At 44.9% G+C, this 23,837-nt stretch overlaps 2 protein-coding genes across 8 annotated transcripts in view; one reads left to right on the top strand and one right to left on the bottom strand.

Annotated features, from left to right (window-relative positions):
* Nucleotides 1-10,967, top strand: part of rgma (repulsive guidance molecule BMP co-receptor a) — a 50,237-nt gene extending 39,270 nt beyond the window's left edge. For all 3 annotated transcript variants that reach the window (XM_088298908.1, XM_088298909.1, XM_088298910.1), the window contains 3 exons: nucleotides 1,963-2,078; nucleotides 3,677-4,185; nucleotides 6,721-10,967. In XM_088298908.1, the coding sequence (XP_088155034.1) occupies nucleotides 1,963-2,078; nucleotides 3,677-4,185; nucleotides 6,721-7,377 (1,282 nt within the window). In that variant the 3' untranslated portion in view covers nucleotides 7,378-10,967. The remainder of the gene's footprint in view (nucleotides 1-1,962; nucleotides 2,079-3,676; nucleotides 4,186-6,720) is intronic.
* Nucleotides 10,968-13,812: 2,845 nt separating this feature from the next.
* Nucleotides 13,813-23,837, bottom strand: part of chd2 (chromodomain helicase DNA binding protein 2) — a 39,558-nt gene continuing 29,533 nt past the window's right edge. For 2 of the 5 annotated variants that reach the window (XM_088297897.1, XM_088297902.1), the window contains 9 exons: nucleotides 22,944-23,066; nucleotides 22,750-22,872; nucleotides 22,461-22,604; nucleotides 21,782-21,898; nucleotides 21,530-21,708; nucleotides 20,097-20,196; nucleotides 19,844-20,024; nucleotides 18,424-18,664; nucleotides 13,813-16,683 (listed from right to left, as the gene is read on the bottom strand). In XM_088297897.1, coding sequence (XP_088154023.1) covers nucleotides 16,407-16,683; nucleotides 18,424-18,664; nucleotides 19,844-20,024; nucleotides 20,097-20,196; nucleotides 21,530-21,708; nucleotides 21,782-21,898; nucleotides 22,461-22,604; nucleotides 22,750-22,872; nucleotides 22,944-23,066 — 1,485 coding nt within the window. In that variant the 3' untranslated portion in view covers nucleotides 13,813-16,406. The remainder of the gene's footprint in view (nucleotides 16,684-18,423; nucleotides 18,665-19,843; nucleotides 20,025-20,096; nucleotides 20,197-21,529; nucleotides 21,709-21,781; nucleotides 21,899-22,460; nucleotides 22,605-22,749; nucleotides 22,873-22,943; nucleotides 23,067-23,837) is intronic. The other 3 variants (XM_088297899.1, XM_088297898.1, XM_088297900.1) reach the window with 3 other exon arrangements.

The raw sequence follows: 23,837 nt of genomic DNA on the forward strand, positions 1-23,837 counted from the left end.
GCCCATAGAGGAGCTGCGTTTTGTTCATGGCGTCTAAAGCCAATGAGGGGCAGCTGTGAATTCCCCCACGACCACCTCCCACCCCTCTACCTGCCCGTCCGCCATCACCGCACATCTCCATGTTCATAAAAGCCTAATAGCACGACTTCTGCAATTCGCAATAACCGAGCTGTCCAATAAGGTCGAAGTGGAATGACAGCTTTGGGCTGTCCTCGTAAGGCCATGTGCAATTTGGGTCAAGGACTCGGGAGGTTGGAATAGGAGGATTTAGTGGCACAGGTTAATGATCATCATTTAGAGCTGCAATGATGGTCAATATTTCAAATGCCCTGCCGGATTTTGTAGGCAGAATCACAGATTTCTCATTATTATTATTATTTTTTTTTTTTTATCAATGTCGTGCTCCATAAAAGCATCTGGATGACGTAATAGCTGGCTGTTTTGGTGTTCTATGTGCCTGTAAGTGGTGTGACACGCGTGATATGGATTTAATATGCATTTTGTTAGCCGAAAAGTGTCATTAAAAGTTATATTTGAACGATTTTGGAAAAAGGAAAGAATTCAAGAAATGAAGACTCAACCTGACCCCGATGACTAAGAATCTACAGGAACTAAAAAATAAAAAAAAAAGCTCATTTTAATTCAGTTCAGTTCAAAAAATTTCTTTTGGGCTAATGATATGCATGACCCAGACGCTCATAAAAGTGATCTTTTTTTTCCCCCTCTCAATTAACCAATCAGAACAAGTTTATATACAAGCATCGCAACGTTACAGCGTCTCAATGTAGTAACCGCACTAAATGCACATTTCAGTCAGATAGGCTTTGTAAAATGACCTTTACGATCACATCATGGTTTTTTTTGTTGTTGTTTTTTGTTTTTTTTGTCAATCATCCAGTCATAAAACGGCCGATCCGTGACTCGGGCTGTCATAATTCATTGCACAGATTGATACGTCTTGTCGCTGCGCACTGCACCACATGGCGAACAACCCACATCGTGTACCTGATCATTTTCCGCTTAGAAATTATTATCTTGAGGTCGCTCTAACCATCGCTTTGTTGAGAGTGTCGCTCAAAATGATTCATATCCAAGAGAAAAAAAAAAAAAGCATCTTCATCTTAAGGCCCGAACAATTCATCACATTGCTGGAAAGGTATCAGAGCAGGGCCGCCCGTTTTGCAAACGTCCAAAAGGCTGGTTGGGGAAACGTGAACGGACTGCAAAGACAGAACTTGCCTTTTCTGTATGGGAAAACGTCATCCGGGCCACAAAAATCGGGCTTTTTCTCGAGTGAAAGTGAACATTTAAAGCATACGTCATCAGCGTTGCGTTATGTCGAATCTTACAAAAAGGATTCCCCCATGGAACACAAACTTGATCAAATCGAACTTGTATTGCTATGGCATCAACATGTACTAAAACTACAATAAAGGCATTCATTTTTATTTATTTATTGAATTTTTAATAAGCTTGACCCAGCAATTTGAGACACCTTGCTTCCACATGTTAAGTTCCACCTGCTGGCGCCTTACCAATTATCCTGCCCAAAAAATTGTCATGCTTTGAGGTTCTCGTACTGCAGGAATGCGTTTCATGGCTCGCTTTAAAACAAACACACTCACAAATGAATGACAGTGAGTGTTTCTCCCCCCCCCCCCCCCTTGTCATTTCTTCCATTGTGGTGAGATCCCCAACGTGCAAGCTCTCTCTCTCTCTCTCTCCCTCTCCCTCCCCCTCCCCCTCCCCCCCGCCCTCTCCCTCCCTCGAAGGCAAGAAATGACCCGCTCACTGCCTTTCTTTCCAACCGCGACTGTCTACGCTAACTTTACGTTCGGAGCAATTATCGGCGGTGAGCGGGGTTGACGCGAGCGGACATGATTTGGCCTTGAGACAGGTTTTGCGGACTTTTCTTGATTGACACCCCACTACCCCACGCCCCTGTGCCGCCTCTTCTACCAGGCAGAGGAGTGAAGGGCGCCCCCGAGCTGGATGGATGGTTATGGGGAAGAGAGGCAGACCCTCAGCGCTTCAAGTGTGGAGAGTCCTCGCCCTCTTCTTATCGCTCTTGCCCACAGGTAAGTCGAAACTTTATCCTTTTTTTGGGGTCTTTTATCTTGGAATCGTGTGAATGACACATTTAACCACATGGAGGATTCTCTATTTTTTTTTTTTTTTTGAACCGGTCCTATTTGGCGCTGCTGAACGTGTTGTAAAGCGACAAAAGTGTCGTAAAAGCAAACTACTTCAGCAATTAGCAACAATCAGCGTCGACAAATGGCGAGTCAAGGTGCCAGATTGGAGACGAATCGCTCTTGTGACATTCGAGGAACCATCGCGGGAGCGGGGTTGCGTTTGATGCATAGAAACGGTATTGCCTCATTAGATTGGAGCCTTTTGGAATCACTGCGTTCGACTTGTTGAGGTCTGAGAGTAAAGAGAATACGTTTTGATTGGGGGGCGGGAGAGGGGGGGGGGGCTTTGGGGTTTTCACAGTAGCTCATGGAAAGTTAACACTACTCCCCCTTGCATTTGCAGATTGCTGTCACTAAAAATAATTTTGAGAGAGAGAGAGAGAGACAGACAGACAGAGAATGAATTTGATACTTGGGGCAGCCTTTTTTGGGCCATTCCTTTATAAAGAAACGTGTCACTGACTGGTTTAAAATGACTACGGCAAAAACTATGCAAACAAAATAACATTTGTCATTTAAATAAACGGCATGGTAGCACTAGGACACTTGCACCTCTCTTCACGGAAACCCTCATCGTCCGTATTCCCTCGGAGGTCACTCGCCATCCAGCAACAAGGCGATAATGTGCTGATAGTTGAGATTATTTGATTGCTTTATTGTCAGATGGTAGGATTTGGAGACAGTGATGAGTCTTTTAGGGTGGCTCGTGTTCAAAAGTGGGACTTTCTCAAGTTTTCTTTTTTTTAAATGCACCCCGCCTTCCTAAAAGCATCACGAGTCAAATGCTGTGTCGCAATGTTTAAAGAACATGAGTGTGGAAAGGGTTGTCAGGATGGTTTTAACGGAATTGGCGTCAAACTACTCGAGTCGTGCTGACTACAATAAAAGAATAGATCCGTTTGGCGGTTTTCCCCACATTGTGCCACCTTAAAAATACTTTTGCAGGTTAAACTGAAGTGTTCAAAAAAAAAAGGAGACTCAAATAAATAAAAACCGTTTGATACAAGAGAAAAGCATAAATAGCAACGATCTGATTCTGAGAACAGAATCTCTGATTCTGATTCTGATCTTCCACCTTCAGGGCAAGTGTCGGCGTCTTGGAATTTTGGCCTGCCTGCAATTTTTAACCGAAACTTGTTAGCCAATCAGAGAAGAACCCCCCCTGTGTAGAAGTCGAAACAAGAATCAAGGAGTGCCAAACTAGCAGCCGTAGACAAGCAGGGTAGCAGGTTTTAAAAAATAAAAATCAAATGGAAATCTGGAACTGAAAGTCAAATCAAAACGGGGTGTGAGTGAATTGTTACACTGCTACATTTTAGTTTTCGTTATTTCGGTAGTTTTCATTAACTATAATAACCTTGGATCAGTCTCCGAAAAATAATCGGGTTAATCGATGAAGTCATCGATAAAATAACCGATTCTTGTGTCAGTTCAAAGCTATTTGGGCAAAACGTGCGTCATGTGTCATTCTTCCCCCACAGCGAGTCTGCAGTGCAAGATCCTCAAGTGCAACTCTGAATTTTGGGCCTCCACGACGAACTCTGGGCCGGAGGAGGAGTTCTGCACAGCGCTGCGCGTGTACAACAGCTGCGTGCGCCGCACCGCCCGCACCTGCCGAGGCGACCTGGCGTACCACTCGGCCCAGCATGGCATCGAGGACCTCATGAGCCAACACAACTGCTCCAAGGAGGGACCCACCTCGCAGCCGCGTGGCCGCACTCCGCTCCCCCCTGCGGTGCCGCCCGACAGCCAGGAGCGCTCGGACGGCCCGGAGGTTTGCCACTACGAGCGCAGCTTACCGCAGAACGCCGCGCGGCCCAACTTCACACACTGCGGCTTCTTCGGAGACCCCCACCTGAGAACCTTTGGGGATGACTTCCAGACGTGCAAGGTGGAGGGAGCCTGGCCGCTCATTCACAACAAATACCTGTCGGTCCAGGTGACCAACACGCCGGTGCTGCCCGGTTCTTCTGCCACGGCCACGAGCAAGGTGAGCTGGTTTTCATTCAACCCATTTGGGGCCATTTTCTTACATTCGGACTATTGGACGGCAAGTTACGAGCTCGGGCCGCAGCAGATTAGTTTTTGTGCATCGATTAATTAATCAGTCGTAGTGATGGACCGATTATCAGCCAGACCGATATTTGGCATTTTGCCGATTATCGGCATTGGCCTTATTTTATTTTATTTTTTATTTATTTATTTAATTTACTTTTAAGGCTGATGAATTAAACGCTGGTTTATTTTGACTCCGTGAGCACACTTTTCTCTCTCTCTCTCACTTTTTCTCTCTCTCTCGCTCGTCTCTCTTTGCTGTGCTCGTGGCCCTGCCTTCAGAAGCCCATTGTCCCGCACACAGCACTATCAGTAAGCTGCCTGTTTAAGTCTTCACTCGAGTCACACGCACAATGGTAGAGGTCGGGCGAGTAAACTGCTTTTAAACAGTCAAATCTGTTGGACATTTATTTATTTGCATGGCCAGTTCTGTCACAAACAAAACACTGGTAAGACAAAAATGTAAAACCGACAAGTTTTTTTTTTGTGAAGTTACAAAGAGTTACCTTTCGTCCCTCGGACAGATGTGAAAATAAAAACATTTTAGTTTTAAAATGACTTATTCATTTTGGGGGAAAAAAGACCAAAAGATTAAAATTGGTAACTGCAAATCAAATCTGGAGTGTACCGTTCGATCCCTTCTACCAATTAATTTTAGTGTGAATATTCCGCATTTTTACAAACATTGTTTTCACTTTATGAGGGATGATGCTGACCATGAGAACGAAGCACCTTTTGTTTTGGTATCAAATTAAAGAGAAGTGAAAGTTTCTTTTGGAAAACTTTCTTAACTGAAGAAAAACAGGCAGCCATTGACTTAACTTTGGAATACATGCTTATGACCCAGGGGGCTCCCTGAACAGTTTGGCTTTCAAAGTCATTGCAATTTTTTTTTTTTGAACTGTGCTATTTGGAAGCAAAGCAGAGACTTGAGTGTGGACAAAAGGAAAACAAGGCAGCGAGCCAAAGGCACCTGTGCAAACAATCGGCTCCGAGATCAGCGCTAGCCAAGCGATGTAGCGCACATAAAAGTGTCAGGCGGGCTGCCGTGGAATCGTTTTCCTCTTCCGATCTTTCAACTGAGCAGTTCCGCGCAGTTGTATCGCCACTGGTCAGTGTCCCCGCGTCCACAACGTTGACCGGTTCTGGCTTCGTGTGCTGCAGTGTACACACGGCTCAGCGCGAATCCTGACGCCACTCCCCGGAGCATAGTTGCGGGATTCACTGGCAGGTTTGGAAACATTATGAATGGCTCGTCTTTGTGTCTGCACACTGAGGCTTGATTTTTTTACTCATTGCTCAGACTGCTGGCTACTCGAGTTTTTTTTTTTTTTTTTTTTTGGGGGGGGGGGGGCGTTCCCCTCTGCCTCAGCTCACCCCTTCTCACGATTAATGGGATGTAACAGGATCAAATCAGGAATTTAAAAAATGGAAGGTTGTCTTAAATGTAATGGGGGGGGCGTATTTTATCATAATCGTGACTAAGACAACTTACATTTCAAGTACATTGACTCCTTAACTTATAAATGTCGCAGCAACTAGTTTTGATGAGTTTCGAGGTGTCGCTCAAGTCAACTCAATTTAAAAAAATAAAATGAAATACTCATAATAATAATCTTTGGGTTGCAAGCCAAATTTTGAGTTCCAAGCCAGTCGCGAGTGAATTGATAAAAAAATTTGGGGCCAAAATGGAATCTCTGTTTTTGTGTTTTGTACATTCCAAAAAGTCTGACTAAAGCTAAATAGTACAAAAAAATTCCGACATGAATCATCACAGTAAATTCCACTCAATTCCCAGTTAATGCCGATAAAATGTTCATCATAGAAAGTTTCCAATTTGGAATACTCACAAAATTCTCCCATGGCAATTTACCGGCAACTTTGCAACGACTACCAATGCACAGGGGAAATCATGGTTGCAGTAAACATTTGTGTTTAGAAAATAAATGAATTTCCCAAGATCTGTATGATCACAAAGCGCTGGACGTCAGGACAATAAACGGAGACTCTCTGTATTCGCTTCTGATTTTCAATTAAATCATTCAAACAAATGACACATTTGGACGGAAGTCACCGTCGAGCAGTGCCCCTCCTAGCAAGAAGAAAAGAATTGGCGCCATATTTTATATGCGCAAGTAGGGATGTTCAATACCACTTTCCATTTAACACAGTGACAAAAAAAAATGCAAACAAAAGACCTTTCTTTCTGAAGCAGATGCTGCTTGCTTCTCCTGTGTCAAACTGCCGTAGTATTGCACCAACTACTGCCAAGAAGGACTTAGTAGACATTTTTCTGCCTTAAGTATTGGTGGCTGGTATCGGCGGCCTCCTCGAAAACGCGATAAAATAAAGATAGTATCGGCCCGATACCAAAACTTGGTATCGGTACTCGCGCATTTCTATGCCGCGGTATCGCAAGACTTCCACAGAGAAAGTAACTGGGTGGGTTTTTTTTTCTGGTTTTCTGCAGCTGACAATCATCTTCAAGAACTTCCAGGAATGCGTGGACCAGAAGATGTATCACGCCGAGACGGACGAGCTCCCCGCCGCCTTCGCCGACGGCTCCAAGAACGGCGGAGAGCGCCACGGCGCCAATGCCCTCCGCGTCGTCGAAAAGGTGCCCAGTCAGCACGTGGAGATTCAGGCCCGCTACATCGGCACCACCGTGGTGGTGCGCCAAGTGGGCCGCTACTTGACGTTCGCCGTGCGCATGCCCGAGGAGGTGGTGCGCCCGGTGGAGGAGGACGACAACCAGGACTTGTATCTGTGTCTGCACGGCTGCCCCGCCAACCAGCGCATCGATTTCAAAGCGGTCCGGAGCCAAGCGGCGGGCGGAACCCGGAGGTTCACTTACCAGTCGGCCAAAGCCAAGTGTAAGGAGCGTCTGCCCGTGGAAGATCTGTACTTCCGGTCGTGCGTCTTTGACCTCCTGTCGTCCGGAGACGTCAACTTCACCATGGCCGCCTACTACGCCCTGGAGGATATGAAGACGCTGCATGCCAACAGCAAGCGCTCTCACATCTTTGAGAAGGACGCCTTCATCAGCCACGCCACCACGCACAGAGCGGCCAAACACTTCCTGCTCAACCTCCTCGCCGTCCTCCTGTGCTGCATACTTGCTCTATAGCCACCTGAACATTGTTCTCATTCTCAGGACTTTGGCAACTCGAGCCGTATGCTCATGTTTTCCCTCACAAGACTTGCCAATGTCCACCTGGGATTCCATTCAGCCGACTCCCAGGGACTTTTGATGGATTTCTGGGGCTCCTCCGTCAAACCCAAAGCCAGCAAATCCAGAGAAAAGGACAGGATGAAAGCGTTTGTTCACGGTGTCAAACTCATTTTTGTCACAGGCCGCAATTTCCCCTCAGAGGACCGCTGTGACTGCGAAACGAGATTAATGGATTAGTGATAGATCGAGATGCTTTTTTTCAGGGCCCATAGCGATGCCCATTATTAGTGGAGGCCGATGACCCATATTTAAAGCCGATATTCGTTTGTTGAAAAAAAGGGGTAAAATTAGGGCGGCACAATATTGGAAAAAAATGACATTGCGATTTTTGGGGAGGCTGCGATGTACATTGCGATATTGAAATGAGAAAAAATTTCACCAGATGACTCAAATAGCTCTGTTTGGGAAGACTTTGCTTTGTTTATTATACAGCTCTGGGATGGCCACTTGATAGAAATACGTGCGCCACGGCATTTGATACCTCTTGTGGAGCGTGCGGATCATTTTTTTAAACCTCTCTTTCGTGACGGCGTTCAGTTGGTTTCACTTTCGCCCCGTGAAAAGTTATTGCACTCGTGATTTGCCGATGCTGTTTGGACTTCTTATCATAAGGTGTTATAATAAAGGCGTCTGTCGTTGTTTTTGGAGTAGTTGGTTTTACATCAGGTCCCACTAATGAGTCTGAACTGGTTATACGGGGGCTCGCAATCGCGATTCAAATGGTCGCACAGGTTTGTTGTATTACAATGTGTTGAAGCAACAACGGCGAAGCACTGTCGGCAGAGAGTTTTTGTGTGTTGTATAATCATTTTTATGGCCAAAATAATTCCCTATTTCGGATGTTGACTTTCTTTTGGGGACTAAATGCCACCGTCATCTCTTCCATGTGGCCCGTTAGTGTTTTCAGAGCGGAGTGGAGGGGGTGGGGGAGTGGCCAGTGACTGGCAGGAGGGAAGGGGTGATCGAGACGGGCTTTGTGGAGAGCATACAGTAGCTTGCTGTTTCTATGAAGCTGAACAAATTTTGCGTGCTTTTATGGAAAGAAAACAAAAATACATCGCACGTCCTACAATGTGACAATCGCACAGGCGCACATCGCCATCGCGATGTTCAAACCACACATCGCGCAGCCCTAGGTTAAAATGGTGTCAAAATTTGGAAAACTAAAAACTCCAAAACTTGACTTAGTTTAAATGCCTTGAAGTACATGTTTATTCATCAACTTTAGTGATTTACATGTTAGTTATTTTTTAGCTTCCAGAAAGTAAGACAAGTTAGTTTTAAAAATCAACAAAAAGTGCACAGAGCTCCCAGGCTCAGCTACATTTCTTATAGTTCAATGAAAACAAAGATGTCTTTAAAGTTTACTACAGCAAATAGTTTTCTATTATTTCGGCAAAGTCCGTTTCCTTTCCTTCCGATGCTCGCGGGACCTCTCGCGTAGTGCCTGTGACTCGAGGTGAAAAAGCAAACAGGCAGCTTCTGCTGATTGGCTGCCACAAGGATCCAATCAGGTAGTGCTGTGAGCGTGACAATCTGCTTCTGCAGGCAGGACCACCAGCACAAAAAAAGCCAGATGCCCATCATCGGCAAAATGCCAAATATCGGCCCCAATAATCTAGCTTTCACTACAATGCATACTCGCCTCACCGTGAGGCGCCTTTTATCACCCTCAATAGGGCAAAGCCGTGGTCTAGAAAGGCCATATTCAATGATTATTGTAATGGTTTTATGTCTCCAACAATCTTTAAACTTATTTAACAAACGAATGTCAGACTTTTGTATGAGATCACTTTGAACGAGAGGCAAAAGCAAGCTCGCTTCAAGTCGTCAGTCACTCCCAGTTGAAGTTGACTGGCAAACTGGCACATGAAACAAAATGAGAATTCAACTTTGGAAATTAAAACTCTGAAATGTTCAACCAAACACTTTCATTTTGTTGAACTAAAGTCGGCTAGCGTCACGCTAGCATAATGCCTAGCCATAGATGGGATCGTCAGAAATTAACATCGTGTTCGGGTAATTCGCATCCTTGGAACAACAGCGGGGGTCCGACAATGTGGTGCCACCTGCTGGCGATCCGATTTGTGATGATTCATTCTTTCATATTTAGCCTCATCTCATTTTGCATGTAAAACAGCAAATATGTGTTGATCATGTCACTTGAGAAACGTCTACCGTCTCTATGGTACTTGGTGGTACCTTGGGACCCTCAACGGCAACTTTTACACATGTGGAGCGGCAATACTTTGAACAATATGTTCTCTCAGCTCTATGGTAATGACAACTATTACTGGAGCTTAGTTGGGAACCTTTTCTGCCACTTCTTGCCCTTCACTAAGTCGAATCTCTCCCAGTTGACCTCATTTGCGCCAGGCATGTTGCGACATAATGTGGCGTACTACACTGGAGGTGGAGAAAAGAAAACAAATGCTGTGGGGAATGAATTGAATTTAAAATCACAAGGCATGGAAAAATGATGGCAAGCAAATATTTTAGTAACCAACGATTATTAATGTGAAGAGAATTTTGTGGGGGAATATTCTGTACAGATTGCCCACCAAAATGAAAACAAATCCATCTTTCAAGAAACATTCAAAATCAACTTCATTTAATGTTGTGGGCTACATAAAATAATGTGGTGTGCCCCAGGACTTTGAGGTTGACACCCTTTCATTTAGATCACAAATACACGTCTCTTTTAAAGGGGGAGGGGTCAATGGAAACGCAACATGTATCAGAGCGGAGGTCACTACTTGAGGAAATACATAAAGTAGCATAATAATTCACATGGAATTGTTATGAGGGCTTGAATCATTCCCAAGTAAACAAGCTTCCGTGCAAACATGTTTGCGACTGTGCATAGAATAAGCAGAGAGCATTTTGAGAGCAACACGCTGGTTCAAGCAGATTTCAACAGGCGCTCTGCTCTTATTTATCTGTTTTGTTTTTATGATTATTTTAACACTGAAGTATTTGTCAATGCTGCCCGCCTTTTTTGTCTTTTTTGGGTGCATTGATGACAGCAACGACGCAATTTAAGTGATTGTAATGTGGAATCTGACTTTTGTGTTTGTAGATGTGGTTTGTATTGTGACTTTTATAATAGATGTGAGATGGTACATGAAGGGTGTGTATGTGTGAGAGAGAGAGAGAGAGAAAGTTGTGTTGAATTGACTTACTGTGAAATATGATTTTGAGAGATTTTTTTTTGTTTGCAGAGGCATGAAGAGCGCATAGCACAATCTTCACATTTTGTGTTTTACGCTGCTCATGATTGCCAAATAAACGAACGCACTTTATGTTTTTATCCAGCTCTCGTGTTGTTGTTAATGTTTGGAATTCAAAAGGATTAAATAAGAAAAACAGCTGGGAAATACCCAAATAGATCAAACTGTATGTAGAAAAAAAAAGTGGTACGACACAGACCAGCTGTTTCTAATGTCAATTATTTATTAAATAAACAAAAATGTCCTGTGAGTGAACTTTGACTCTTTGAAGTTCCTTTCTTGTATTGCATGTCTGTCAGTCTTCTACTTCTCCCTAGTGGACATTAGGAGACACTGAAATTTAAGAGCGCAACTAAATGCTTCATCTCATCGTGCCTAAACCAGATGATTTATATATTTTAAAATAAGAAATGAAAAGAATATTCTTGAATTTTGTTTTGCTGCTGACAAGGTTCTGTTCCGCAATTAGGCCCATTTAGCAGTAATCCAGTGAAATGGATTGAATGTTTACTCCATAGCGCTCGCCCCCCCCCAAAAAAAAAAAGTTAAACTTGCGTCCTGCTTTACCACAGATGGAAAAGTACTAAACCAATATGAGAGAAGTACTGATATTCTGAATTTGAGAAAAACGTCGTTAATAAATCACTCCAAGAGATCAAATGTATTCGACGAGTAGACGAAATACGTATTTTTTTATTCCCTCCTCGGGTCATTTACGTAACTTGAAGGCTATTTTAGTTGAAAGATGGTCATTAAACACACCCTCATTTTTGCCACTTTTTGTATTTTTTTTTCATGCGGTCAAATTATCCTCTGGAGTGGCGGCAGACATTGCGTGGTTGCTTCCGGGTTGCTCTAGCCAATAGAAAGTTCTGTCGTGGTTTGAAATAGAGCCAATCACAAACTGGGATGATGACTACCGGATGTCATGCTTCGCGGCTTTGGCGGAGCAAGAAACGTCGACGGCAGTTTGTTCTGCCCTACCTAACCGTTGTCAGTCATTTTGAACGGCCCCGTTTTAAAAATGTATCGAGTCAACAGTAGAGAAACTCGTGTAGAAAGGCAACGGATACAATTAAAAAGTAGTCTAAAATATAAATAGTTAAGTACAAAGTATTGGGAAAAACTACTCAAGTACAGTGATGAAGTATTTGGAATTCCCATCTTTGTGGTTTTATGAGGTGGTGTCTGAGGTTACCTATATTTAATGTCTGTATTGCATTTATTTATATTGAGTCTCGTGCAAAACATAAATCAACATAACAGGAATGACACGTACATCTGCTGAATAACTAACGTTTTCGTTGGTAGGAGTGCTCAGCATAGTAAGCTTTTACTACTTGGAGATACTTTTTATTATTTTTTTAATGCAGTGACTGTTTTCAATTTTTAACCTACGGACCCGCTCCCATCGGTGAACCGTCATACAGTTAGCATACTCCGGCACCGGACTAGCCGCTGTTAGCCCCGGTCACCAGACCCGGTTCATAATGGTGCAGGATGAGACAAATAAAACAATCTCTGACCTGAAAGAGGAAGTCCATCGTCTGTCGGAAGAACTCCGTCGAAAAGAGTCCCTTCATCTTATCTTTCACGACCCGTTCCCCGCAACTCTCTGCCGTCATTATGGATGGGCATTCCAGCAGAATCCTGACAGCTGCGAGTATGACGGAGGCTCCACTGACGGACCTGGTGAGATGGGATCCAGCTACCTGCCCGGGCCCATCTTGCTCAACACCACTGCATGGGTTCAGGTGGCGTCCCGCAGCCGGAGGAGCGGAGTGCCGTCTTCCCGCCCTTGATTGGTCCCGGAGAGTCGTTTATCCGTTCTGGTCGAGGATTTTCCCGTTGCCATTGCTTGCGGTCGGAGACTCCGGCCGTTCCAACCGAGGTCCCAGGTGCTCCTTTGAATTCCCTCCCGCTCACGCTGAATTCGGCCGGAGTGGTTAAGTCCACGCGTGGCCCGGTCAGCCGCTCACGCGTATGGCTGCTCAAGGATGCACTGTCCCGGCACACGAGTGGGCGCCACTCACCAGTGCCATCCTCAGCTGACACCCGGCCTGGGCACAACTATGTTGTACAACAAGGTCGGATTCTCTCCACAGAGCCCGCGGTTTCCCTGACGCTCCTTCACATCCTCTGTACTCACCAACCACCGTCATTGTTGGCGACAGCATCATTAAACACACACGCTACTTTGGTGCGATCACCCGCTCCCGGAGCCAAAGTTAAGGACATAGCAAACATCCTGCCCGATGTTTCCTCTCTCTCTCCCACCATTCGTGTCCCGGCTCGTTGTCCACGTGGGGACGAATAAAACAGTGCGCCGACAATCGGAGCAGCCCAAGCAAGATTTTAATGTCCTCTTCCACTTGCTAAAAACTGGCAGGCTATCAGTTTGGATAAGCAGCACTTTGCCGCCGCTATCCCACGGCAGCGCGCGCTTCTGTCTTTTAAGCCTGAACACGTGGCTCATACGCACTTGCGGACATCTTTCCTTCTGCTTTTATTGACTATTTTAACCTATTTTGGAATTGGCGTTCTTTTTACCAGCCGGACGGTTTTCACCCGACCTGGGTAGCTCGATTTTCGCAGCTAACATTCATTATGACGTCCTCAATTCCGCTCCCAGCTGACTCCTATGGACAAATCACCCAGTCCGTCTTCCCACTACGAGCTCTACCACTAACCACTGCAAGAACAACCTCACTACACCCACTTACAGTTAGTTTTTTTTGTTGGTTGTAATTTGGATGTTTTTATTATACAGCACTTCGAGCTGCATTTTATGTATGAAAAGTGCTACATAAATAAAATGTGATTGATTGTTTGTACTCCCTGAGCGCACAATGAGAGCACTACTGTCAATGATTTTCTGTCACGCCTCCCCCCTTCCAAGAAGAAAACCATTCGCGTCCTCCGACCACCATTCTTTGTACATTTCGTACTAATGTACATGTTCATTGTATATTGATGTTAGATTGTCAATAAAATGTCCCTGAGCAAAGCTAAATTGACAAGAAATATAATTTTGACAACTATTACTGTGAGGACCTCGAAACTCAGTACTCTGTCGTGCAAATATTGATGAGATGATAAATATTTTTTCAACTTTATTAACATGAACAAACCAAACACAGTTATTAATACATACATAATATAGAAAAGACAAAAAGAAGAGCCAGTGGGATTTTAAACACCCCTAAAAAGTAATTTGATATAAATAACAGAAAGCAACAGCTTTAATGTTTACTATACGTTTGACGCATCACGTTGGGTGACTAGTTAGCACGATAGCCTCGCCGTGAGACACAGCAGCGGTCGTGGGTTCGATCCCGGCTCCGGCCTTCCTGTGTAGAGTTTGTATGTTCTCCCGGTGCCTGTGTGGGTTTTCCCCGGGTACTCCGATTTCCTCCCACATTCCAAAAACATGCACGACAGGTTGATTGGACACTTGAAATTGCCCCTAGGTCCGAGTGCGAGCGCGGATGGTTGTTCGTCTGGCTGGCAACCGGTTCAGGGTGTCCCGCTGCCCACTGCCCGAAGATGGCTGGGATCGGCTCCAGCAACCCCCACGACCCTCGTGAGGAAAAGCGGTACAGATAATGGATGGATGGATATACGTTTGACATCGAACGTCTTCATCGTGATGAAGTCATCCGTTTCCACAGCTGTAGAGGATGTGCAATTACACTATCCTCGTACAGACAAAAAAAAAAGCGCATGTTCCCTTGAGGTGCCAAGGGACTCACCTCGCCTACTTGAGAATTAGTCACAAGTGGACGCAAACCTGATGTGTTAGAGTGTAACAAATTTTATTACATATGTCCAAACATATGTACAAGAGCAATTCTCATCAAGAGTGGTTGTTTTCACAAATATAAATGAGACTTTTTCCTTTGAGAACAAATCATACAAGGTCTGGAGCTTGCTTGACGTGGTGGAGGAAGAGGAGGAGAAATCCCCTTTTTTTGAGGGGGGGTTTCTCCCACACACAATGCATGACGATTACCACTTTGATACATGGGCCCTTCACCAATTTTCACGTCATTGAGACATTCCATACTCTGTCCTTAAAATGCGACTGTTTTATTCTAGGTTTCTTATATATTAGGTGCATTTTTATGCAATTTGTAGGTTGCTGGTTTTTTTTCAAACAGTGCAAAAATCCACTTCAAATTTTTAGGGACTTTCTATACTTGTGAACATTTTCAATACAATTCACGAGAACATTTGGAAAATGTATCCCCCCGAGGCCAGTGGTACTGAGCCACATGAAATTTGGTAGGCATGTGCAGACCCACCAAAAAGTCTCAAGAAGCCACTCGCGCAAAAGACACGGCAAGGCGGCCATTTTAGAGTCCGCGTGGCCACCCCCTGGCGTTCCTTCCAAGATGAACTCATTCAAAAGATTTTTTTTCATTATTAACAAATTTGATGAGGGTTGCAAAATTCTGGAAATGTTTAATATGGGAAACCCTTTATGGCAATTTAGGGAATTTCAGCTCCTAATTTCCAAATGTCCTTCCTTAATTTGGCAAGGAAATTTGCTGGGCAATTTCCATTCCTTTGCAACACTGAATTTGAACCAAGTCCACTCCAAGTGTGACTTTTGCCCCGGATGAACATGATCAATATTTTTCCCATTTGCACATCAAGCTGAATTATTCGCATCCACACTGAAAATCCCCCCCTCCCTTGATTTACATACTCAACAGCAAGCCTCCCTCCATTTACAGTCGTGTGCAAGGACCACAAAACTGGACGGCCCCTACATAAGGCACCAATGGGATACATGTGCGGAAAAAAGGTCAACGCAAAATGGAGGGCCGCATTTGGCACCGGGAGTTTCGTGTCCTTCAAATGGCGCACAATCCACAAAGAGCGTACAAACAAACAAGCAAACCTTTCATCAATACTGTGAGAGAGAAGAAGCCACGTTGCAATAAATACTGATTCTTGCATTTTCAATTGGATTGGGGCATTCCTCTGTAGCGTTAAAAACACATCCCAATGTGTGAAATTGATGCGGAAATGATTTTGTTCCAGTCACTAATGAATCTTTGTTCTTCTATCTTTGCCAGCGATGCATTGTGGCAAGCGGAACAATTCAAAGCTCCTCCACAAGATGGCAGGAGAGATGTCTGCAGCCATCTTATTTCTGCTCATGACAACAAAATGGTTGCTCATTGGTATGCCTGAACACCATACAGTACTTTTCCATGAAGCTAACCTCAATTCCCATGAAAAACTGTCAAATATGGAATAGTTCCAAAACTGCCCATGGAAATTTACGAGAAATTGTCCACCCATTTACAACCCCAAAACATGCTGCTGCTGCGAAAAAAGGGGGGAAAAAAAAAAGTGCACGCGATAACACATTCTCATGTACTCACATTGTCCAATGACATTTAAAGCTCCACACGCAGAAATAAGCAAAAATCCTCCTTGGCGTGCTGTCAAAAAAAAAAGAAAAAAAAAAAAATTGAAAAAAAAAAAAAAAAAAGAAAAATAATTCAGGCACTTTAAGGTCAGTCAACAGTTCCTTGCGCCCGAAAGCCAGCCTAAGTAGTCCATGGGACTAAGCATCCATTCCACATGGTCCAGTCACTTCACTGAAGATGGTTGTTGTGTGTCTTGGAGGGCAACACAGTCGACTCGGTTCAAGCTTATGACTGGTCCAGTCCAGACGTTTTATGTTTTCTTGTTGTTCCAGGTGGACTCAGACGGGGCAGTGGGATCCGCCGGGGAAGCGCGAGAGTCATGCGGGGACTTCTGGGCCTGCGGGGAGCGCGGGTCCAGAAGCGGGGGTTTGTCCAAGTGGAAAGGTCGGCTGTAGTGGTCTTGGCCCGGCACAAGGCCCGGCCGGTGCTCGGGCATCCGACGAAAGTCCTGAGAGGGGCCGTCGCGTCCTTGGTGGTGGTAGTTGGAGCGGAAGTCGTCCTGACGCCTTCTTTTGGAGTCCTGGTGCCTGAAGACAAAATGGCCCCCCGCCCCCGAGTCATCATGCAGCGCTTATCGCAAATAGGCACATTTGGCGAAAGGTGGGATGACGCATACCACTTGTACTTCATTGGCTCCCTCTAGTGGTACATAAAGGAATCAATAAACTAAACTGTCCATACTATAACGCTGGCTTGAACTTTTTTTTTTTTGATCTGGTCAGTGGCGGGCTGTGCATATCATACACAGGTCTTCAATGATGTCCTGCTTAGTCCGACTTGACTAAATCCCCCTCATAATAGCATCATTTATGACACCACGGCTGGAGAAATAATATACAGAAACAAACTTAAACAGTACTGAGTGATGGACGACCTAGCTTCTCTCAAAAGGTCCGTCTTGTAAATGGCTTTGCAAGTGTATCTGGAATTAAATCCACACTTTTCCCTGCATTGGCCATTGTGGTTTAAAAAAAAAAAAAGAATATATTTGAGATTTTCGAAAGGCCTCACTGTCATCAACTTGTGATCTGATTGTCTATCGCAACTGTCTATCAGCCGGAAACGCCCCTCACACACACGCCCGAACGATTGTATCTGAACGCCTCGGACGAATAGTGCGGGCGACTGATATTGCGAAATCTGCCTGGCAACACCAGCTAGCTGAATTCCTCTTCTCATCCTTTCGGCTTTTCCCTTCAGGGGTAGCCACAGCGAATCAGTTGTCTCCATCGAACCCTGTCCTCTGCATCCTCCGCTTTCAGAGCTATCGGAATATCTGATTGGAGAAAAACTCCCCCAAAAAAATCTAATCTAAAATCAACACTAGGATATAATATGACATCAACGTGAAGAATATGATCATGATTTCTTTAGGCCAGTGGAGAAGGCCTTGACCGCCCGCCACAAGATATCTTCATTGAGTTTTGGGTAATCTAAAGCTGCTGAGTCCATTGTGCTTCGACAGTTTACGCGACTTTAATTGTGACTAAAAGTAGTGTTTGTGCTTTACGGTCACCTGTTTTTGTCGAACGCAAAAACTAGAGTCGATTCTGGAAAAACCACAAAGTCATTTTGAGATTCGGCAACATCAAAAACACCCTCAAACTATTGAAACGTTCGCGACACCAAAATAGAGCGTTGAAATTAAAATGAAACATGTTCTAATATCTGCTTTCAATTTGGAAAAAAATCATCAACATGATTGCCGATTTTCCGACGTGTTACGGCGCCAATCAGTGAACGGATTCACAATTCATTTTAATTGCTGCAATTTCTGTACTCTCAATTTGAAATAATGTCCGGAGGAAATTACAAACATTTTATTTTTTCAATCCGATGGCTTCATCAACAAAATAATGAATTAATCAATTTATCAAAATAATAAGCAGTTTGAGGCCTCCTGTTTGGAAAATGACTTATTGCTAATAAAGTCGAGTCCTTTTGCAATACGCTCCATCTGCACTTTGAGTGCTTATTTTTGGAATCTCTACATCTGAAAACTCTTATCTGTACTCTCTACACCTAATTCATCAAAATAGGCGTTTTTACGTTCATTTTATTTTATTTATTTATTTTTAATCGAAACACAAGCAGGAAAAATAATAACTTTTACTCAAGTGCACCATACTTTAACCATCATTAACATTTTTAACAACAAGCAAGTTTTCTGCATCGGCCTCCCATATTCTTTGTCACATTAGAGGAGTTTGTGGTCCAACTTGGAAGTGGCGCGGTGCGGCGCGGCGCACGCAAGCGCTTGAGTTTACCTGTCGTAGTAGAGCCGGTGCGGGCGGTGGTCGCGGTCGTTGCCGTACTGGTCGTAGGGCCTCTTGCGCGGCGAGCTGTTGTTGCGAAAGCCGCCGGTGCTGCGGTACGAGTCGCCGTGGGCGTGCCGGTCGCCATAGTGGTCCTTGTAGCGGTGGCCGTCATACGGGTGATGGCGCTCGCCTTGCCACGACGGGTTGCCCGGGTGATTGTACTTGCGCTCCCTCTGCCAGTCCCCCCGGTCTGTGTGAGCACAATTACGGCCATGTCGACTGGCTTCAATTCAAACTGATTTTGTTATGACGCCACCGGTTGCCACATTGCAGTTCCATTTTCCAGTTATGAGATCATAGATGTACAGCAGTGCTTCTCAATTATGTTTCTGTTACGCCCCACCCGAGCAAGAAGAAAACAATTTGCGCGCTCTCCCCACGGCGCCCTCTCCGCCGCAACTCTAAATAATCGCATTTTCGTTGCAAAACAAACCTCCACCGTTGAATTAATACTCGCTGCGCACAATAGGCCAAGGAGAGCGTCACTGCCAACTACTGGAGTGGAGGTGAGATTACACTTTATTGTAGCACAGTGGGGGGAAAAAAGCACGTTCCCCAGGGTCACCTCGCACGGCGGACCCCTAATTTAAACGGTCTCATCCCAGCGTACGTCCTCTTTGCTCCTCAACCCCGGGGCCTCAGGTCTGCAGACCAGACGCTATTAGAGGTACCGAGGACTGAGCGAAGGGTCAGAGTGGATGGCGCCTTTTCTGTTGCCAGTCCCTCTCTTTGGAACGACCTCCCGCAAAACGTTAGGCAAGCCCCGTCCGTCTTAAAATTCATTTTTATTCTTTGGGTTTTGACTCAGAATGAGACTTGCTTAGTGTTTTTGTGCTTTTTACAGTTTTCATTATTAAAGACCGGATTTTCCGGACGATAAGCCGCTATTTTTTCCCTCGATTTTTGAACCATGCGGCGAATAATAATAATAATAAACGGTGCGGCTTTTCTGAGGATTTTTCTTCCAGCGGTAAGGGGCTCTCTATGGTTCAGCAAATACGTTAAATGAATCTCAATTTTTTTTTTTCTCTCTTGGGTCTGCTCTGTTTTAATGAGCAAAGTTGTTGCCGTGTGAAAAGGCACTCTTTGAACAATCTGTTCATGTACCTTTTTGTGCATTCACAATTCAAAAACGTCTTTTTCAACATAGAAAACTGCGGCTTACAGCCTGATGCGGCTTGTGTATCTTTTTTTTTTAGGGCCGCTGCGGCTTATATGCGGGTGCGCCATATATTCCGGGGGGAAACGGTTGTTTTCTCGTATGACTTGCTTTTGATCCATGTACAGCACTTTGCACACAGCGGCGGTTGTCTTACGGTGCTTTTTAAATACAGTCAAGTTGGGAATGCAACCTCGAAGCGTGTATTACCGTCATTGGGGAAGTGGCGTTTGGGGCCCACGTTGTAATCTCTGTGGTGTCCGTGCGGGCCCGACTGCATGGAGTGAGACGGCGCCGACTGCGGACCCGTGGAGTCTCGACCGAATGCTGAAGCATCCGAGCGGAAAGGTTTCCCTCTCCCGGAGGGCTCGTCCTTCTTCTTGTGCTCCTTCTGGAAGCATCCGAACGGAGACGAATGTCAGACTGAGACAAGATGAAGAATGCGCATTTGTGAGCCACTTGCCTCTTCCTCATGGGAGCGTTTCTTCTGAGCCATTTTGTAGAGCTTGTGCAACTTCCGGGCGCCAAACTCCGTAAACTTGGACACGAAAATCCAGAGGTTTCTGGGGAAAACAGCACAGGCATTCTATTCATCGTCAAAGAGGATCTGAGTCAGTCACGAAAATGTTTCATTTCACGGTGGCCTCTGACAACTTGGATCTGCACTGCTGGTCAATGAAGAAAAACGCAACATTTATGAAATATGCATTTACATGGGCTCAATATCACGATCAGTGTTGTTTTCGTCAACGATGACGAAAAGATTTCGTAACCCCCCCCACCCCGTTTTTTTCCCTAGCGATCACGAGATGATGACAAGCTAAACGTGGATCTTTGAGGACAAAAATATGACGGGACGTAAATGAATTTTCGCTGACGAGGCAAGACGGGACGAAATTGTTCGCGTGTGTTCGGTCACACGTTCAAACCTCCTAATGTAGACGTCATCTGTCTTTCACAAAAATTGCATTGCTTTGCTTTGCACGCTTCGCACACACATCGCTGCACACACTGGCGCCACAAAACACAAACACGTCTGCGGTCATTTGTCTCGGCTCACACACACCGACACGCTTTCCTTTGACTCTGACACTCGATCGTAGCGATAGACCAATATGCTTTTTTCAGGGTCGATACCGATTATTAGAAGTCATGGAGGCCGATAACCGATATTTGAAGCCGATATTCATTGGTTGGAAAAAGGGGTGAAATGGTGTCAAAATTCTGAACAATAAAAACTTCAAGTTCAAATGCCTTTAAGCACATGTTTATGAAACAACTTTAGGAATTTACGACGTTAAAGCGTTTTTAGATCTTAGAAAATAGAAAACTTAATTTTAAAAGTCGAACAAAAAGTACACGGAGCTCCCAGGCTCAGATGCACGTTTTTCTTGTTGAATGAAAAGAAACGGGCAGCTTTCTGCTGATTGGCTGCTACAAGGAACCAATCAGATGGTGCGGCGGGCGGGCCAATCTGCTTCTGTAGGCAAAACCACCAGCACAGCAGCGAAAGAGCGAGAGCGCGAGAGAGAGAGAGAGAGAGAGAGAGAGAGAATAAACAAACAAAAAAAACAGCTTTTAATTTATCGACCTTGAAAGTTAAAAAAATAAAAAAGGGGCAGATGCCGATAAGCGGCAAAATGCCAAATATCTGCACGGTTGATAATTGGTCTATCGCGACTCGCTAGGCTACTTGGTTGTGATAAAATAAAGAAGTCATATGTTTGCTAGAGTTTGTGCTCGTGCTACGGGATTAGATCGATGTTGTTCAAACATTTTTATTTGATGTTGCTTTGAGTAAAATGAAGCCACAAGAGTGGCCAATTCAAATGTTTTGGTTCTTTTGGAGCAATGAGGCAAAAGGCAACGACTGAAGGCACAGCGTAACCATCTCACCGTCGCCATATTTTCACATGCTCGGGGTCACCGTACGCTTTAAGGCACTCGGCGATGCGATCTCCGATCTTCAGCAAGCACGAGCGCGTGTGCTGGAGCTGGTCCTGGTCCGACAAACCCTCATCCGGTTTGTCCAGCTGCTTCAGGGCCTTCTTCACCGGCCTCATGCGCTCCTTGCACTGGACGCATTGAAGGACGACGGTTACAATTCGACAAGTACATCGGCGGGGCTCGTCTCATTTAAAAACTCACAATACTGAAAGTCTCCTGGTCGAGTTCGTCGTCCTCCTTTCCTTCGATGGGAACGGGCTCGGAGCCGGCCGTGATGTGAACTGGCCCTTGGCTTTTCCTCCCTTTGGCTCCTTTCGCCTGAAACATGCAAACTGATGTTGGCTCCAAAGAAGAATAATTCAGCATTGCAGTTCATTCCTTCTACACGACATATGCGGCCGGGAAGGCCCTTCTTTGCCGATGTATAAATAAATAAATATATATATATATATATATATATAAATTATCATTTTTATAGTAGGTAGATCATTTTGCCTTGCTCATTTTATAAGTCACATGCTGAAAAAGTGTAAGCACCCCTGGCGTAGCTGATTATGCTGCCCTGACTTGTAAGATGATTGGTGGGGGTTTTTTCTAGATTTTTTTTTACTTTCATTTATTTAGTTTGACTTTTTCCTAGTTAATTATTATGATAAGCGTTAACTGGTAAGCAGGATGGCCTCACAATGAGGAGGTACAGGGTTCGATTCCGGCTCCGGCATTCTTGTGTGGGGTTTCTTCTGACTGTGTTCTCCCCGGGGGAAAGACTTTTAAAAGCAGAGTTTATGGATTTTTTTTTAAAATATTTTTTTATTAATAATACTGGCAAAGGTGGCGAATATTGCAGCCAATGTTAAAAGCACAAAAGGGAATTAGTAACCTTCTCTTTTCTGGCCCTGTTGCCCTTCTTCTCTTTTTCGCCTTCCTTCTCCTTCTTCTGGGTTCCTTGCTTTTCTTTGTTCTCCTTGTTATCCTTCTTCTTCTGTCGTTTCTTGGTGGGGGACTTCTCTGTTCCTTCCTCCTGCTCAAAAATGTGAAATTGTTAGATTTAGATTTCACATCCAAAAAATGTTTGCAAAATTCTCCAGCTAAATTGAGCAAAAAATAAAAGGTCCTCGAAATTCCCCAAAAATGTTCCACCCTTTGGAGGCGTAATCCAGTTGACTGACCTTGAGCTCGCCTTCTTCTGACGGATTGTCTGACAAGCGCGGCGACGAGATGTTGTTGCCCTGCTCATCCTTGACAACCTTTTCCTTCTTCACCCGAGGCTTCCTCTTCCTCACTTTGACCTGCTGGCCAAGAAAGCCGGCTGAACGCCACGGCCACAAACGCGGCGCAGACGAGCTGCTGTTCATCAGCTCACCTCGTCCCCTGTTTTGGACACATCCGCGCTGTCTTGTTCCTTTTTGAGCAGCTTGAGGAGATACTCCGCCCTCGCCTGCAGCTGCTTAGCCTGAGGCTTCTTGCCCGGATCATCCGGCAGGATCTGTGCGGGGAAAGCACACACGTAGACAAATTCAAATGCAGTGGCGGGCGGTCAAGGCCTTCAAGAGATTCTCTGCTGGCCTAACAAAATCAAGAAATCACGATCATATTCTTCACGTTGATGTCAAATAATATCCTCGTGTTGAATTTTTAGGTGAGAGTTTTTATCCAATCAAATATCAGCTCGCTCGTGTTGCCAGGCAGATTTCATAATACCAGGAGCATGTACTATTTGTCCGAGGCCTTCAGATACAATCGTGCAGGTGTCTCTTCTGTGTCTCAGGGTGGCTTTGACAGTTGATAGACAGTTGCGATAGCCAATCAGATCACGAGTTGGTTTCAGTGAGCCTTCTCGCTGGCCGCACGTTGAAGATGACGTACGCGTCTTGCGATTGGCTACTCACTCGTGAAGGGGCGGCGCTATGCAGAACCAACACACCCAGAAGTCATAACCGGCCACCGTTTGAAAATCAAAAATCTATTCTTGCTTTTTTTAAACCACAAAAGCCGAAGGAGGGGAAAGTGTGCATTTAATTGCAGATACACTTGGGAGGACATTTTCAAGACGGACCTTTCAAGAGAAGCTAGGTCGCCCAACACTCGCTGAGTCGTGTGTTAAGTGTCTTTCTGTTCATTATTTGTCCAGCCGTGGTGTCACAAATGATGGTACTATGAGGGGAATTGATTTGAGTCGGACTTGACTGAAGGCCTGCGTGTAAAGTGCACGGCCCGCCACTGTTCAAATGTAATTGCAATTGTTAACGCTGCTTTT

Source organism: Idiotropiscis lumnitzeri, chromosome 6, assembly GCF_059441095.1.
Source record: "Idiotropiscis lumnitzeri isolate Australia: NSW breed Sydney's pygmy pipehorse chromosome 6, RoL_Ilum_1.0, whole genome shotgun sequence".
Lineage (NCBI taxonomy): Eukaryota > Metazoa > Chordata > Actinopteri > Syngnathiformes > Syngnathidae > Idiotropiscis > Idiotropiscis lumnitzeri.